The 18,592-nt window shown below is 52.3% G+C and overlaps 1 protein-coding gene across 1 annotated transcript in view; it reads left to right on the forward strand.

Moving 5' to 3' along the window:
* Positions 1 to 18,592, forward strand: part of LOC144487303 (dynactin subunit 1-like) — a gene marked incomplete at its 3' end in the record, with an annotated part of 197,364 nt that overhangs the window by 56,619 nt on the left and 122,153 nt on the right. The window contains exons 3-4 of the mRNA XM_078205383.1: positions 10,941 to 10,972; positions 17,579 to 17,599. Of these exons, the coding sequence (XP_078061509.1) occupies positions 10,941 to 10,972; positions 17,579 to 17,599 (53 nt within the window). The remainder of the gene's footprint in view (positions 1 to 10,940; positions 10,973 to 17,578; positions 17,600 to 18,592) is intronic.

Raw genomic sequence — 18,592 nt, forward strand, 5'->3', positions numbered from 1 at the left:
CCCAAGATCTCTCTGTTCCTCCACAGTCTTCAGAACCCTACCTTTGACCCTGCAATCCACATTTAAATTAGTCCTACCAAAATGAATCACCTCACATTTATCAGGGTTAAACTCCATTTGCCATTTTTCAGCCCAGCTTTGCATCCTATCTATGTCTCTTTGCAGCCTACAACAGCCCTCCACCTCATCCACTACTCCACCAATCTTGGTGTCATCAGCAAATTTACTGATCCACCCTTCAGCCCCCTCCTCTAAGTCATTAATAAAAATCACAAAGAGCAGAGGACCAAGCACTGATCCCTGCGGCACTCCGCTAGCAACCTGCCTCCAATCCGAACATTTTCCATCCACCACCACCCTCTGTCTTCGATCAGACAGCCAGTTACCTATCCAATCGGCCAACTTTCCCTCTATCCCACCCCTCCTCACTTTCATCATAAGCCGACCATGGGGGACCTTATCAAACGCCTTACTAAAATCCATGTATATGACATCAACTGCCCTACCTTCATCAACACACTTAGTTACCTCCTCAAAAAATTCTATCAAATTTGTGAGGCACGACTTGCCCTTCGCGAATCCGTGCTGACTATCCCGGATTAATCCGCATCTTTCTAAATGGTCGTAAATCCCATCTCTAAGGACCTTTTCCATCAATTTACCAACCACCGAAGTAAGACTAACCGGTCTATAACTACCAGGGTCATTTCTATTCCTTTTCTTAAACAGAGGAACAACATTCGCCATTCTCCAGTCCTCTGGCACCATCCCCGTGGACAGCGAGGACCCAAAGATGAAAGCCAAAGGCTCTGCAATCTCATCCCTTGCCTCCCAAAGAATCCTAGGATACATTTCATCAGGCCCAGGGGACTTATCGACCTTCAGTTTATTCAAAACTGCCACGACATCCTCCGAACATCTATTTCCTCCAGCCTATTCGCCTGTAACACCTTCTCTTCCTCAAAAACATGGCCCCTCTCCTTGGTGAACACTGAAGAAAAGTATTCATTCATCACCTCGCCTATCTCTACTGACTCCATACACAAGTTCCCACTACTGTCCTTGACCGGCCCTAACCTCACCCTGGTCATTCTTTTATTCCTCACATAAGAGTAAAAAGCCTTGGGGTTTTCCTTGATCCGACCCGCCAAGGACTTCTCGTGTCCCCTCCTAGCTCTCCTAAGCCCCTTTTTCAGCTCATTCCTTGCTAACTTGTAACCCTCAATCGAGCCATCTGAACCTTGTTTCCTCATCCCTACATAAGCTTCCCTCTTCCTTTTCACAAGACATTCCACCTCTTTCGTGAACCATGGTTCCCTCACTCGGCCATTTCCTCCCTGCCTGACAGGGACATACCTATCAAGGACATCCAGTATTTGTTCCTTGAAAAAGTTCCACTTTTCATTAGTTCCTTTCTCTGACAGTTTCTGTTTGCATCTTATGCCCCCTCATTCTTGCCTAATCGCATCATAATTACCTCTCCCCCAATTGTAAACCTTGCCCTGCCGTACGGCCCTATCCCTCTCCATTGCAATAACAAAAGACACCGAATTGTGGTCACTATCTCCAAAGTGCTCTCCCACAACCAAATCTAACACTTGGCCCGGTTCATTTCCCAGTACCAAATCCAATGTGGCCTCACCTCTTGTCGGCCTATCCACATATTGTGTCAGTAAACCCTCCTGCAAACACTGCACAAAAACTGCCCCATCCGAACTATTTGACCTACAAAGGTTCCAATCAATATTTGGAAAGTTAAAGTCCCCCATGACAACTACCCTGTGACCCCCACACATATCCATAATCTGCTTAGCAATTTCTTCCTCCACATCTCTATTACTATTTGGGGGCCTATAGTAAACTCCTAACAACGTGACCGCTCCTTTCCTATTTCTAACCTCAGCCTATATTACCTCAGTGTGCAGATCCCCCTCGAAGTGCCTTTCCACAGCCGTTAAACTATCTTTGATTAACAATGCCACTCCTCCACCTCTTTTACCAGCTTCCCTACACTTAGTGAAACATCTATACCCCGGAACGTCCAACAACCATTCCTGTCCTTGTTCTACCCACGTCTCCGTAATGGCCACAACATCGTAGTTCCAAGTACCAATCCACGCCCCAAGTTCATCTACCTTGTTCCGGATGCTCCTTGACACACTTCAACCCACCTTCCTGTCTACTGGTACCCACCCTTGACCCTGATACCTTCCCCAATACCTCACCACCCTCACTGACCTCAGGACTACAACTCCTTTTCCCACTCCCCTGACAAATTAGTTTCAACCCCCCTGAAGAGCCGTATCAAATTTCCCTCCCAGGATATTGGTGCCCCTCTGGTTCAGGTGCACCCCGCCCTGTTTGTACAGGTCCCACCTTCCCCAGAATGTTTTCCAATTATCCACGTATCTGAAACCCTCCCTGCAACCACATGTTTAAGTGCACTTTCTCCCTGTTCCTCAACTCGCTATCACGTGGCACCGGCAACGTACCAGAGATGACCACATGTTTTGTCTTGGCTCTCAGCTTCCAGCCCAGCTCCAGAAATTCCTGCTTTAAATCCCCGTCCCTTCTCTTACCTATGTCATTGGTACCAATGTGTACCACGACTTGTGACTGTTTCCCCTCCCACTTCAGAATCCGGAAAACACGGTCCAAGACATAGAACATCACGGACCTTGGCATCCGGTAGGCAACATACCATCCGTGAGTCTCTTTTGCTGCCACAGAACCTCCTATCTATCCCTCTAACTAACGAGTCCCCAATAACTATTGCCCTCCCGCTCTGCCCCCTACCCTCCCGAACCACAGAGACGGACACAGTGCTGGAGATCCTCTCACTGCGGCTCACCACTGGTATGTCATCCCCCTCAACCGTATCCAAAGCGGAATACTTGTTGCTAAGGGGAACGACCACCGGGGATCCCTGCACGGACTGCTTCCTCCCTGCACGGACTGCTTCCTCCCAGCCCCTCTCACCGTCACCCATCTGTTTTCATTCCTCGGAGTAACTGTATCCCTAAAGCTTCTGTCTATGGCCACCTCTGCGTCCCTAATGATCCTAAGTTCATCCAACTCCAGCTCCAGTTCCCTAACACGGTTTTGGAGGAGCTGCAGATGGGTGCACTTCCCACAGGTGTAATCAGCAGGGACACTGTCGTCGTCCCTCATCTCAAACATAGTGCAAGAGGAACATAGCACTGCCTGCACACCCATCCCCTCTAGATACCTTGCCAGTACCAGGTAGAAACAGCAAAAATGAATTAAACTCACCCCTGCTCGCCCTGTCCCCCGAAGCCCTGTGAGCCAAAGCCCTTAGAGCTCACACTCACTCCCCTGCCCGCTCCCGACGCTGCCCGCTCTATACTGCAGCCTACCTTTTATACTTCCCAGACTCCTTAGCAGACCACTTCCAGTTTTCACTTTAAACTTAAAATACTACTGCAAAAGTAAAGGCCAAAAAAAACACACACTAGCTGACTAATTAAATAAATAAACAATTCAATTAATCTCTCACCAGCACTGCTGCCTCCAATCACTCCCTCTCAGCTTGCTCCAGTGTTTCTAAATACATAAAGGGCAAATGAGTAACAAGGGAGAGAGTAGGGCCTCTTAAGGATCAACAAGGTAATCTCTGTGCGGATCCACAAGAGGTGGGTGAGATCCTAAATGAATACTTCTCATCAGTATTTACTGTTGAGAAAAGGATGGATGTTCGGGATCTTGGGGAATTAAATATTGATGTCTTGAGGAGTGTACATATTACAGAGAAGGAGGTGCTGGAAGTCTTAAAGCGCATCAAGGTAGATAAATCCCCGGGACCTGATGAGGTAAATCCCAGGACGTTGTGGGAGGCTCGGGAGGAAATTGCGGGTCCCCGAGCCGAGATATTTGAATCATCGATAGCCACGGGTGAGGTGCCTGAAGATTGGAGAGTGGTAAATGTTGTGCCTTTGTTTAAAAAGGGCTGCAGGGAAAAGCCTGGGAACTACAGGCCGGTGAGCCTCACATCTGTGGTGGGTAAATTGTTGAAAGGTATTTTGAGAGACAGGATCGACAGGCATTTAGAGACACAAGGACTGATTAGCGACAGTCAGCATGGCTTTGTGAGTGGAAAATCATGTCTCACGAATTTAATTGAGTTTTTTGAAGAGGTAACCAAGAAGGTAGATGAGGACAGTGTCCCTCTCCATTGTGAATACCGACGAAAAATATTCATTTAGCGCCTCTCCTACCTCTTCAGACTCCACGCACAACTTCCCACTACTGTCCTTGACTGGCCCTAATCTTACCCGAGTCATTCTTTTATTCCTGACATACCTATAGAAAGCTTTAGGGTTTTCCTTGATCCTACCTGCCAAAGACTTCTCATGTCCCCTCCTGGCTCTTTAACTCTCTCTTTAGGTCCTTCCTGACTAACTTGTAACTCTCAAGTGCCCTAACTGATCCTTCACGTCTCATCTTAACATAAGTCTCCTTCTTCCTCTTCACAAGAGATTCAACCTCCTTAGTAAACCACAGTTCCCTCACACGTCTGCTTCCTCCCTGCCTGACAGGTACATACTCATCAAGGACACGCAGTAGCTGTTCCTTGAACAAGTTCCACATTTCAATTGTGCCCATCCCCTGCAGTTTCCTTCCCCAACCTATGCATCCTAAATTGTTCCACAGGAGCAGGCTGAGGGTAAGGGAGTTTGTTTGTGCATTTTATTTATTTATTTATTTTTCAGTTAAATTAGTGAAAAAAATCGGAGGTTTTTTTCAAAACAGGAAGTAGGCCCAGCAGCAGCCTGGGAAGGTTTTGGAGGGTTTAAAAGTAGGCCGCACCTTTGAGCGGGCAGCGTCGTTAGTGGGCAGCAGAGTGAGCAGGGGGCAGAGTGAGAGCAGAAGGGCTTTGGCTCAGAACAGGCTTCGGCGAGAACAGGCAGAGGCGAGAGTAGGTTTTTTCTTTCCCAGAAAGTTTATTCTTGTTTTTCCCCAGAGTAAAAAAAATGCCAGGCAGGATGTTGGAATGCTCCTCTTGCAGGATGTGGGCGATCAGGGAGACCTCCGGTATCCCTGACGACAGCACCTGCAAAAGATGCATCCAGCTGCAGCTGCTCGCAAAGCGTGTTAGGGAACTGGAGAAGGAGCTTGATGACCTCCATCTAATTCGGGAGAATGAGAAGTATATAGACAGTAGCTTTAGGGAGATAGTTACACCTAAGCAGCAGAGCACAGGTAATTGGGTTACTGTAAGGAGAGGAAATGGCAGTGTGAAAGGACAGGCAGAGCAGGGTTCCCCTGTGGCCATACCCCTCCACAACAGGTATACTGAATTGGATACTGTTGTGGGAGATGCTTTACCTGGGACAAGCTGCAACAGCCGGAACTCTGATACTGAGTCTGGTTCTACAGCGCAAAAGGGTGGGATGAAGAAGAGGAGAGCAGTAGTGATAGGGGACTCAATGGTCAGAGGTACAGACCGGAGGTTCTGTGGTCGGGACAGAGACTCCCGCATGGTTTGTTGCCTCCCAGGTGCCAAGGTCAGCGATGTCTCTGATCGCGTGCACAGCATTCTAAAGTGGGAAGGTGATCAGCCAGATGTCGTGGTACACGTCGGTACCAATGACGTGGGAAGGAAGAGTGAGGAGGTCCTAAAGAGTGAGTACAAAGAGCTTGGAAGGAAGTTAAAAAGCAGGACCCCGAGGGTAGTAATCTCAGGATTGCTACCTGAGCCACATGCCAGTGAGGGCAGGAGTAGGATGCTTGGGCGGATAAACACATGGCTGACGAACTGGTGCAGGGGGCAGGGTTTCCAATTCTTGGATCATTGGGACCTCTTCTGGGGCAGGTGGGACCTGTACAAGAGAGACGGGTTACACTTAAACTACAAGGGGACCAATATACTTGCAGGGAGATTTGCTAGTGTTATTGGGGAGCGTTTAAACTAGATTTGCAGGGGGGTGGGAACCAGAGTGCCAGAGCAGATAGTGGAGCAGGGGTAAAAAGACAGGTTAGTTCAAGCAAAATCACAAATGGAAGGGTAGAGTGTGGTGGAAATAATTTTTTGAGGTGTGTCTATTTCAATGCCAGGAGTATTGTGGGGAAGGCAGATGAGCTGAAGGCGTGGATAGACACGTGGAAATATGACATTATAGCCATTAGTGAAACTTGGCTACAGGAGGGGCAGGACTGGCAGCTCAATGTTCCAGGGTTCCAATGTTTCAGGCGGGATAGAGGCAGAGGGATGAAAGGTGGGGGGGTGGCATTGTTGGTCAGGGAAAATGTTACAGCGGTACTCAGGCAGGATAGATTAGGGAGCTTGTCTACAGAGGCCCTATGGGTGGAGCTGAGAAAGAGGAAAGGTATGACCACATTAATGGGCTTGTATTATAGACCACCCAATAGTCAGCGAGAATTGGAGGAGCAAATCAGCGGAGAGATAGCTGACAACTGCAAGAAACACAAAGTTGTGATAGTCGGCGATTTTAATTTTCCACATATAGATTGCGACTCGCAAACTGTTAAAGGTTTAGACGGGGTAGAGTTTGTAAAATGTGTTCAGGAGAATTTTCTACATCAGTATATAGAGGTGCCAACTAGAGAGGATGCGATATTGGATCTCCTATTGGGAAATGAGTTGGGGCAGGTGATGGATGTGAGTGTGAGGGAACACTTTGGATCCAGTGATCATAATGCCATTAGTTTCAACCTGATCGTGGATAAGGATAGATCTGGTCCTCGGGTTGAAGTTCTGAACTGGAAAAAGGCCAAATTTGATGAAATGAGAAGGGATCTGGGAAGTGTGGATTGGCACAGGCTGTTCTCTGGTAAGGATGTAAATGGAAAGTGGGAGGCCTTCAAAGGAGAAATTTTGAGAGTGCAGAGTTTGTATGTTCCTGTCAGGATTAAAGGCAAAGTAAATAGGAATAAGGAACCTTGGTTCTCGAGGGAGATTGTAACACTGATTAAGATGAAGAGAGAGTTGGATGAAATGTACAGGCAGCAAGGAACAGATCAGATGCTCGAGGAGTATAAAAAGTGCAAGAAGCTACTTAAGAGGGAAATCAGGAGGGCTAAAAGAAGACATGAGGTTGCTTTGGCAGACAGAGTGAAGGAAAATCCAAAGAGCTTCTATAGGTATGTTAGGAGCAAAAGGATAGTGAGGGATAAAATTGGTCCTCTTGAAGACCAGAGTGGTAGACTGTGTATGGAACCAAAAGAGATGGGGGAGATACTAAATGGTTTTTTTGCATCCGTATTTACTGAGGAAACGGGCATGGAGCCTACGGAAATAGGGCAAACTGGTAGGGAAGCCATGGAACCTTTACAGATTAAAGGGGAGGAGGTGCTCGCTGTCTTGAGGCAAATCAGAGTGGATAAATCCCCAGGACCAGACAGGGTATTCCCACGGACCTTGAGGGAAGCTAGTGTTGAACTTGCAGGGGCCCTGGCAGACGTATTTAAAATGTCAGTATTCACGGGGGAGGTGCCGGATGATTGGAGGGTGGCTCATGTTGTTCCGTTGTTTAAAAAAGGTTCCAAAAGAAATCCGGGAAATTATCGGCCAGTAAGTTTGACGTCGGTGGTGGGCAAGTTATTGGAAGGTGTGATACGGGATAGGATCTACAAATATTTGGATAGACAGGGACTTATTAGGGAGAGTCAACATGGCGTTGTGCGTGGTAGGTCATGTTTGACCAATCTATTGGAGTTTTTCGAGGAGGTTACCAGGAAAGTGGATGAAGGGAAGGCGGTGGATGTTGTCTACCTGGATTTCAGCAAGGCCTTTGACAAGGTCCCTCATGGGAGGTTAGTTAGGAAGGTTCAGTCGCTAGGTATACATGGGGAGGTAGTAAATTGGATAAGACACTGGCTCAATGGAAGAAGCCAGAGAGTGGTAGTGGAGGATTGCATCTCTGAGTGGAGGCCTGTGACTAGTGGTGTGCTGTGGAGATGCCGGCGTTGGACTGGGGTAAACACAGTAAGAAGTTTAACAACACCAGGTTAAAGTCCAACAGGTTTATTTGGTAGCAAAAGCCACACAAGCTTTCGGAGCTCTAAGCCCCTTCTTCAGGTGAGTGGGAATTCTGTTCACAAACAGAGTTTATAAAGACACAGACTCAATTTACCTGAATAATGGTTGGAATGCGAATACTTACAACTAATCAAGTCTTTAAGAAACAAAACAATGGGAGTGGAGAGAGCATCAAGACAGGCTAAAAAGATGTGTATTGTCTCCAGACAAGACAGCCAGTGAAACTCTGCAGGTCCACGCAACTGTGGGCGTTACAAATAGTGTGACATGAACCCAATATCCCGGTTGAGGCCGTCCGCTTGTGTGCGGAACTTGGCTATCAGTTTCTGCTCAGCGACTCTGCGCTGTCGTGTGTCGCGAAGGCCGCCTTGGAGAACGCTTACCCGAATATCAGAGGCCGAATGCCCGTGGTGATACTAGTGGTGTGCCGCAGGGATCGGTGTTGGGTCCATTGTTGTTTGTCATCTATATCAATGATCTGGATGATAATGTGGTCAATTGGATCAGCAAGTTTGCTGATGATACAAAGATTGGAGGTGTAGTGGACAGTGAGGAAGGTTTTCAAAGCTTGCAGAGGGATTTGGACCAGCTAGAAAAATGGGCTGAAAAATGGCAAATGGAATTTAACGCAGACAAGTGTGAGATATTGCACTTTGGAAGGACAAATCAAAGTAGAACGTACAGGGTAAATGGTAGGGCTCTGAAGAGTGCAGTTGAACAGAGGGATCTGGGAATACAGGTACAGAATTCCCTAAAAGTGACGTCACAGGTGGATAGGGTCGCAAAGAGTGCCTTTGGTACATTGGCCTTTATAAATCGGAGTATCGAGTATAAAAGTTGGGAGTGTTATGGTAAGGTTATATAAGGCATTGGTGAGGCCGAATTTGGAGTATTGTGTACAGTTTTGGTCACCTAGTTACAGGAAGGATGTAAATACGGTTGAAAGAGTGCAGAGAAGGTTCACAAGGATGTTGCTGGGACTTGAGAAGCTGAGTTACAGAGAGAGATTGAATAGGTTGGGACTTTATTCCCTGGAGCGTAGAAGATTGAGGGGAGATTTGATAGAGGTGTATAAGATTTTGATGGGTATAGATAGAGTGAATGCAAGCAGGCTTTTTCCGCTGAGGCTCGTGGAGAAAAAAAACCAGAGGGCATGGGTTAAGGGTGAAAGGAGAAAAGTTTAAAGGGAATATTAGGGGGGGCTTCTTCACGCAGAGAGTGGTGGGAGTGTGGAATGAGCTGCCGGATAAAGTGGTAAATGCGGGGTCACTTTTAACATTTAAGAAAAACTTGGACAGGTTCATGGATGAGAGGGGTGTGGAGGGATATGGTCCAAGTGTAGGTCAGTGGGACTAGGCAAAAAATGGTTCGGCACAGACAAGAAGGGCCAAAAGGCCTGTTTCTGAGCTGTAATTTTCTATGGTTCTAAATCTCGCCTAATCACATCATAATTTCCTTTCCCCCAGTTATAACTCTTGCCCTTCGGTATATACCTATCCTTTTCCATCGCTAAAGTAAACATAACCGAATTGTGGTCACTATCACCAAAGTGCTCCCCTACCTCCAAATCTAAAGAAGGCAGATGGCATGCGTGCCTTTATAGGATGAGCCCCCTCCTCCCCATCTGCCTCCTCCAGGCCTCCCTGGAGAGGGGAGATCTAATAGAGGTATACAAAATTATGAAGGGTATAGATAGGGTGAACAGTGGGAAGCTTTTTCCAAGGTCGGAGGTGACGATCACGAGGGGTCACGGGCTCAAGGTGAGAGGGGCGAGGTATAACTCAGATATCAGAGGGACGTTTTTTACACAGAGGGTGGTGGGGGCCTGGAATGCGCTGCCAAGTAGGGTGGTGGAGGCAGACACGCTGACATCGTTTAAGACTTACCTGGATAGTCACATGAGCAGCCTGGGAATGGAGGGATCCAAACGAATTGTCTAGTTGGACCAAGGAGCGGCACAGGCTTGGAGGGCCGAAAGGCCTGTTTCCTGTGCTGTACTGTTCTTTGTTCTAACCTCAGCCCATACTACCTCAGTAGACGAGTCCTCATCAAAAGTCCTTTCTGCCACCGTAATACTGTCCTTGAATAACAATGCCACACCCCCACCTCTTTTTCCACCTTCCCTGCTCTTACTGAAACATCTAAACCCCGGAACCTGCAACAACCATTCCTGTCCCTGCTCTATCCATGTCTCCGAGATGGCCACAACATCGAAATCCCAGGTACCAACGCATGCTGCAAGCTCACCCACCTTATTCTGGAAATAAGGGGTGAGGGGGGACCTTATAGAGGTCTATAAAATAATGAGGGGCACAGATCAGCTAGATAGTCAATATCTTTTCCCAAAGGTAGGGGAGTCTGCAACTTGAGAGCATAGGTTTAAGGTGAGAGGGGAGAGATACAAAAGTGTCCAGAGGGGTAATTGTTTCACACAGAGGGTGGTGAGTGTCTGGAACAAGCTGCCAGAGGTAGTAGTAGAGGCGGGTACAATTTTATCTTTTAAAAAGCATTTAGACAGTTACATGGGTAAGATGGGTATAGAGGGATACGGGCCAAATGCGGGCAATTGGGATTAGCTTCGGGGTTTTAAGAAAAAAATAAGAGCGGCATGGACAATTTGGGCCGAAGGGCCTGTTTCCATGCTGTAAACCTCGATGACTCTCTAACTCAGGGTGGTGAGGGTCTGGAATGCGCTGCCTGGGAGGGTGGTGGAGGCGGGATGCCGCACATCCTATAATAAGTACCTGGATGAGCACTTGACACATCACAACATTCAGGGCTACGGGCCAAGTGCTGGCCAATGGGATTAGGTGGGCAGGTCAGGGCCTTTCACGCGTTGGTGCTGACTCGATGGGCCGAAGGGCCTGTTCTGCACTGTTGGATTCTGTGATTCTGATAGATCTTTCTTTATCTTTTACAGACATAACTGAAACTCCGAAAAGCAGCAAGCCGGTGAGTGGAGCTGGGAGCCAGCATTTGTTCACAGGTTCAATTCTGCCTTGCCCCAAATAAAGCTTCCATAGCCGCCCCCACGCCCCCCCCCCAAAGCCACCAGGCCTGCTCCCCCCAGAGCCTCCTGCCCCCCCTCCCCGCATGGCCTGCTCCCCCGGTGCCGCCCTGCCTCCCTCCCGCCTCCCAGGCCTTCTTCCCCGGAGTCCCCCGGGCCCAGAGCCCCGCCTCCTACCCCGGGCTCGGTGACCATCCCGCCCGCCCCTGGGCCCAGAGGGGCCCCACGCCCTCCTCCCGGGCCTGGAGTCCCCCCCCCCCCCCTTCCGTGCCCGGAGCGCCCCCCACCCAGCAGCCTGCTCCCTTCCTCCCTTACACATTTCTTGGTGCTGAAGCCCCCTCCCCCCTTCCCCCCTCTCCCCCCTCTCCCCCCCTCTCCCCCCTCTCGCCCCCTCTCGCCCCCCTCTCGCCCCCTCTCGCCCCCTCCCCCCCTCTCCCCCCTCTCCCCCCCTCTCCCCCCTCTCCCCCCCTCTTCCCCCCTCTCCCCCCCTCTCCCCCCCTCTCCCCCCTCTCCCCCCCTCTCCCCCCTCCCCCCCCTCCCCCTCCCCCCCTCCCCCTCCCCCCCCCCCCTCTCCCTCCCCCCCTCTCCCTCCCCCCCTCTCCCTCCCCCCCTCTCCCTCCCCCCCTCTCCCTCCCCCCCTCTCCCTCCCCCCCTCTCCCTCCCCCCCTCTCCCTCCCCCCTCTCCCTCCCCCCTCTCCCTCCCCCCCTCTCCCTCCCCCCCCTCTCCTCCCCCCCTCTCCCTCCCCCCCTCCCTCCCCCCCTCTCCCCCCCCCCCCTCTCCCTCCCCCCCTCTCCCTCCCCCCTCTCCCCTCCCCCCCTCTCCCACCCCTCCCCTCCACCTCCTCTCCTCTTCCCCCCTCTCCTCCCCCTCTCCCCCCCTCTCCCCCCCTCTCCCCCCCTCTCCCCCCCCCTCTCCCGCCCCTCTCCCCCCACTCTCCCCCCCCTCTCCCCCCCCCCTCCCCCCACTCTCCCCCCCCCTCTCCCCCCCCCTCCCCCCCCTCTCCCCCCCCCTCTCCACCCCCTCTCCCCCCCTCTCCCCCCCCTCTCCACCCCTCTTCCCCCCCCTCTTCCCCCCCCTCTCCCCCCCTCTCCCCCCCTCTCCACCCCTCTTCCCCCCCTCTCCCCCCCTCTCCCCCCCTCTCCCCCCCTCTCCCCCCCTCTCCCCCCTCTCCCCCCCTCTCCCCCCTCTCCCCCCTCTCCCCCCCTCCCCCCCCTCCCCCCTCTCCCCCCCCTCCCCCCCCTCTCCCCCCCCTCCCCCCCCCCCTTCCCCCCTCTCCCCCCCTCTCCCCCCCCTCTCCCCCCCTCTCCCCCCCCCTCTCCCCCCCTCTCCCCCCACCTCCTCTCCTCTTCCCCCCCTCCCTCCCCCCCTCTCTCCACACCCCTCTCCTCCACCCCCTCTCCTCCCCCCCTCTCCTCCCCCCCTCTCCTCCCCCCCACTCCTCCTCCCCCCCTCTCCTCCCCCCCTCTCCTCCCCCCCTCTCCTCCCCCCCTCTCCTCCCCCCTCTCCACCCCCTCTCCACCCCCTCTCTCCCCCCCTCTCCTCCACCCCCTCTCTTCCACCCCCTCTCCTCCACCCCCTCTCCTCCCCCCCCTCTCCTCCCCCCCCTCTCCTCCCCCCCCCTCTCCTCCCCCCCTCTCCTCCCCCCCCTCTCCTCCCCCCCCTCTCCTCCCCCCCTCTCCTCCCCCCCCTCTCCTTCCCCCCCTCTCCTTCCCCCCCTCTCCTCCACCCCCTCTCCTCCACCCCCTCTCCTCCACCCCCTCTCCTCCCACCCCCTCCTCCCCCCCCCTCCTCCCCCCCCCCTCCCTCCCCCCCCTCTCCTCCCCCCCCTCTCCTCCCCCCCTCTCCTCCCCCCCTCTCCTCCCCCCCCCTCTCCTCCCCCCTCTCCTCCCCCCCCTCTCCTCCCCCCCCTCTCCTCCCCCCCTCTCCTCCCCCCTCTCCTCCCCCCCTCTCCTCCCCCCCTCTCCTCCCCCCCTCTCCTCCCCCCCCTCTCCTCCCCCCCCTCTCCTCCCCCCCCTCTCCTCCCCCCCTCTCCTCCCCCCCCTCTCCTCCCCCCCCCTCTCCTCCCCCCCCTCTCCTCCCCCCCTCTCCTCCCCCCCCTCTCCTCCCCCCCCTCTCCTCCCCCCCCCCTCCTCCCCCCCCCTCTCCTCCCCCCCCCTCTCCTCCCCCCCCCTCTCCTCCCCCCCCCTCTCCTCCCCCCCCTCTCCTCCCCCCCCTCTCCTCCCCCCCCTCTCCTCCCCCCCCCTCTCCTCCCCCCCTCTCCACCCCCCTCTCCACCCCCCTCTCCACCCCCTCTCCACCCCCCCTCTCCACCCCCCCCTCTCCACCCCCCCTCTCCACCCCCCCCTCTCCACCCCCCTCTCCACCCCCCCCTCTCCACCCCCCCCTCTCCTCCACCCCCTCTCCTCCCCCCCTCTCCTCCTCCCCCCCTCTCCTCCCCTCCTCTCCTCCCCCCCCTCTACACTCCCTCTCCTCCACTCCCTCTCCTCCACCCCCTCTCCTCCCCCCCCTCTCCTCTCCCCCCCTCCCCCCCCCGATTTGATAAAGAGGTTAGTGTGTGAAATGAAACACACAGGGTTGGGGGTTATGGAGATTGACAATGTGATTTGCCAGTTATACTGTGGCGGCGGCTACCCTGGAGTTTTAATCCAGGGAAATGTCCCAGCGTCAGGCTAAAATCCATTCCCAGCTGGAAAAGCAACGGATACAAAGAACAAAGAACAGTACAGCACAGGAAACAGGCCCTTCGGCCCTCCAAGCCTGTGCCGCTCCTTGGTCCAACTAGACCAATCGTTTGTATCCCTCCATTCCCAGGCTGCTCATGTGACTATCCAGGTAAGTCTTAAACGATGTCAGCGTGCCTGCCTCCACCACCCTACTTGGCAGCGCATTCCAGGCCCCCACCACCCATGTGTAAAAAACGTCCCTCTGATATCTGAGTTATACTTTGCCCCTCTCAGCTTGAGCCCATGACCCCTCGTGATCGTCACCTCCGACCTGGGAAAAAGCTTCCCACTGTTCACCCTATCTATACCCTTCATAATCTTGTACACCTCTATTAGATCTCCCCTCATTCTCCGTCTTTCCAAGGAGAACAACCCCAGTCTACCCAATCTCTCCTCATAGCTAAGACCCTCCATACCAGGCAACATCCTGGTAAACCTTCTCTGCACTCTCTCCAATGCCTCCACGTCCTTCTGGTAGTGCGGCGACCAGAACTGGACGCAGTACTCCAAATGTGGCCTAACCAGCGTTCTATACAGCTGCATCATCAGACTCCAGCTTTTATACTCTATACCCCGTCCTATAAAGGCAAGCATACCATATGCCTTCTTCACCACCTTCTCCACCTGTGTTGCCACCTTCAAGGATTTGTGGACTTGCACACCTAGGTCCCTCTGTGTTTCTATACTCCTGATGACTCTGCCATTTATTGTATAACTCCTCCCTACATTATTTCTTCCAAAATGCATCACTTCGCATTTATCCGGATTAAATTCCATCTGCCACCTCTCCGCCCAATTTTCCAGCCTATCTATATCCTGCTGTATTGCCCGACAATGCTCTTCGCTATCCGCAATTCCAGCCATCTTCGTGTCATCCGCAAACTTGCTGATTACACCAGTTACACCTTCTTCCAAATCATTTATATATATATCACAAATAGCAGAGGTCCCAGTACAGAGCCCTGCGGAACACCACTGGTCACAGACCTCCAGCCGGAAAAAGACCTTTCAACCACTACCCTCTGTCTCCTATGGCCAAGCCAGTTCTCCACCCATCGAGCCACTTCTCCTTGTATCCCATGAGCCTTAACCTTCTTAACCAACCTGCCATGTGGGACTTTGTCAAATGCCTTACTGAAATCCATATAGACGACATCCACGGCCCTTCCTTCATCAACCGTTTTTGTCACTTCCTCAAAAAACTCCACCAAATTTGTAAGGCACGACCTCCCTCTTACAAAACCATGCTGTCTGTCACTAATGAGATTGTTCCGTTCTAAATGCACATACATCCTGTCTCTAAGAATCCTCTCCAACAACTTCCCTACCACGGACGTCAAGCTCACCGGCCTATAATTTCCTGGGTTATCCCTGCTACCCTTCTTAAACAACGGGACCACATTCGCTATCCTCCAATCCTCAGGGACCTCACCCGTGTCCAAAGAAGCGACAAAGATTTCCGTCAGAGGCCCAGCAATTTCACCTCTCGTCTCCCTGAGCAGTCGAGGATAGATGCCATCAGGCCCTGGGGCTTTGTCAGTTTTAATGTTCCCTAAAAAACCTAACACTTCCTCTCTTGTAATGGAGATTTTCTCTAACGGGTCAACACCTCCCTCCGAGACACTCCCGGTTAACACACCCCTCTCCTTCGTGAATACCGATGCAAAGTATTCATTTAGGATCTCCCCTATTCCCTTGGGTTCTAAGCATAATTCCCCTCCTTTGTCCCTGAGAGGTCCGATTTTCTCCCTGACAACTCTTTTGTTCCTAACGTATGAATAGAATGCCTTAGGATTCTCCTTAATCCTGCCTGCCAAGAACATCTCGTGACCTCTTTTTGCCCTTCTAACTCCCCGTTTGAGTACTTTCCTACTCTCTCTGTATTCCTCCAGAGCTCCATCTGTTTTCTGTTGCCTGGACTTAACGTACGCCTCCCTTTTCATTTTAATCAGATCCTCAATTTCCCTGGTTATCCACGGCTCTCGAATCCTACCTTTCCTATCTTTCCTTTTTACAGGCACATGCCTATCCTGCAGCCTTATCAATAGTTCCTTAAAAGACTCCCACATGCCAGACGCGGACTTACCCTCGAACATCCTCTCCCAATCAACATCCACCAATTCTTGCCTAATCCGGCTATAGTCAGCCTTCCCCCAATTTAGCACCCTGCCCGTAGGACAGCACTCATCCTTGTCCATTACTATCCTAAAGTTAACAGAGTTGTGGTCACTATTTGCCACATGTTCCCCGACCGAAACTTTGACGACCTGACCGGGCTCATTTCCCAGAACTAGGTCCAGTATAGCCCCCTCTCGAGTCGGGCTATCTACATACTGTTCCAAAGAACCTTCCAGTACGCATTTTACAAATTCTTCCCCGTCCGGTCCCCCAGCTCTAAGCACTTTCCAGTCTGTGCCAGGGAAATTAAAGTCCCCCACGACAACAACCCTATGTTTTCTGCACCTATCCAGAATCTCCTGACATATCCTTTCCTCCCCTTCCTGTGGGCTGTTGGGTGGTCTGTAGTACACCCCCAGCATAGTGACTGCACCCTTCCTGTTTCTGAGTTCCACCCACAGCGACTCAGTACATGACCCCTCTAAGTTGTCTACCCTCTGCACCGCTGTAATATGCTCCTTAACTAATATCGCTACTCCCCCACCTTTTTTAGCCCCTCCTCTGTCTCGCCTAAAACACTTATACCCCGGAATATTCAGTTGCCAGTCCTGTCCTTTTAACCAAGTTTCCGTCACCGCAACCACATCCTGCAGGAGATCTCAAACCTCTCATCCTGTTGGTCCCCTGTCTTGCTCTTTCTTTGCTCCAGACGGACTGACACTAAATCTACATTTTCATTATTATTTTATTCCTGATTATAAGTAAACACCTTCTCCTTCCCCCATTGGCCAGTTATTTCTCCAGGTTGTGATGTCGCGTTGTTTTCTCTCTAACCGTTCTTCCGTCAAAACTATCCATTTCCAGCAAAGAATCTCCACTACTGAGACTGTCGCGGGATCTCCCTCAATCCCCTCACACCGTCACTGGGTCTGTCGCGGGATCTCCCTCAATCCCCTCGCACCGTCACTGGGTCTGTCGCGGGATCTCCCTCAATCCCCTCGCACCGTCACTGGGTCTGTCGCGGGATCTCCCTCAATCCCCTCGCACCGTCACTGGGTCTGTCGCGGGATCTCCCTCAATCCCCTCGCACCGTCACTGGGTCTGTCGCGGGATCTCCCTCAATCCCCTCGCACCGTCACTGGGTCTGTCGCGGGATCTCCCTCAATCCCCTCGCACCGTCACTGGGTCTGTCGAGGGATTTCTTTTACTCATTTTGGGGACATGGGCGTCGCTGGCCGGCCAGCGTTCATTGCCCATCCCTAGTTGCCCCTTGAGAAGGTGGTGTTGAGCTGCCTCTTGAATCGCTGCAGTCCATGTTCTGTGGATTTACCCACAATGCCGTTAGGGAGGGAATTCCAGGATTTTGACCCAGTGACAGTGAAGGAACGGCGATATATTTCCAAGTCAGGATGGTGAGTGGCTTGGAGGGGAACTTGCAGGTGGTGGTGTTCCCATGTATCTGCTGCCCTTGTTCTCAATCCCTATGCCCCGTTGGCAGAGGCGCTCGATATCCCAGCTCCCTCCCTCTCTCCCTCACACTGGGGCACTGTACCCCAGCACGGTGGTTTTGGATGAGGGATTGACATTGCTCTGTCCAGTGACGCATGCCCCATTCCTGGAACAAATAAAAATTAGTGAGGCTGAGGAACTATGTGATGTTAAACTCTGTCTTTTAACCTTTAACCTTGTGATCCTTAACCTTCATGCAGCGTGGAGCAAAGCCTAAAAAGGTGCTGCATGCTGGTGTGTGTGTGTCTGTCGCTCAGCTGTGTGTGCATGGGCATGTTTCTGGGCATGTTCATACTGCTGCCATTCTCCACGCTCACCTCAATGTTCCCATCTATTCACATCACCACATATTATCCACATTCTCCCATCGCCCACAGCCTACTGCATGGGGGAAATGGCTGCCTTGCTCACTGAGTAACTGGGGCGGAGATCTCACACTAACTGGGGCAGAGATCTCACACTGAGTAACTGGGGTGGTTTTGTTACTCATTTGTGGGACATGGGCGTCGCTGGCTGGGTCAGCATTTATTGCCCATCCCTAGTTGCCCTTGAGAAGGTGATGTTGAGCTGCCTCTTGAATCGCTGCAGTCCATGTTCTGTGGATTTACCCACAATGCCGTTAGGGAGGGAATTCCAGGATTTTGACCCAGTGACAGTGAAGGAACGGCGATATATTTCCAGTCAGGATGGTGAGTGGCTTGGAGGGGAACTTGCAGGTGGTGGTGTTCCCATTTTTCTCTGCCCTTGTCCTTCTCGATGGAAGTGGTCGAGGGTTTGGAAGGTGCTGTCTAAGGATCTTTGGTGAATTGCTGCAGTGCATCTTGTAGATAGTACACACTGCTGCTACTGAGCATCGGTGGTGGAGGGAGTGGATGTTTGTAGATGTGGTGTCAATCAAGCGGGGCTGCTTTGTTCTGGATGGTGTCAAGTTTCTTGAGTGTTGTTGGAGCTGCACCATCCAGGCAAGTGGGGAGTATTCCATCACACTCCTGACTTGTGTCTTGTAGATGGTGGACAGGCTTTGGGGAGTCAGGAGGTGAGTTACTCGCCGCAGGATTCCCAGTCTCTGACCTGCTCTTGTAGCCACTGTGTTTATGTGGTGAGTCATGTTGAGTTTCTGGTCAATGGTAACCCCAAGGGTGTTGACAGTGGGGGATTCAGTGATGGTAACACCATTGAATGTCAAGGGGCGGTGGTTAGAGTGTCTCTTATTA

Source organism: Mustelus asterias, unplaced genomic scaffold (genome assembly GCF_964213995.1).
Source record: "Mustelus asterias unplaced genomic scaffold, sMusAst1.hap1.1 HAP1_SCAFFOLD_722, whole genome shotgun sequence".
NCBI classification, from domain to species: Eukaryota; Metazoa; Chordata; class Chondrichthyes; order Carcharhiniformes; family Triakidae; genus Mustelus; species Mustelus asterias.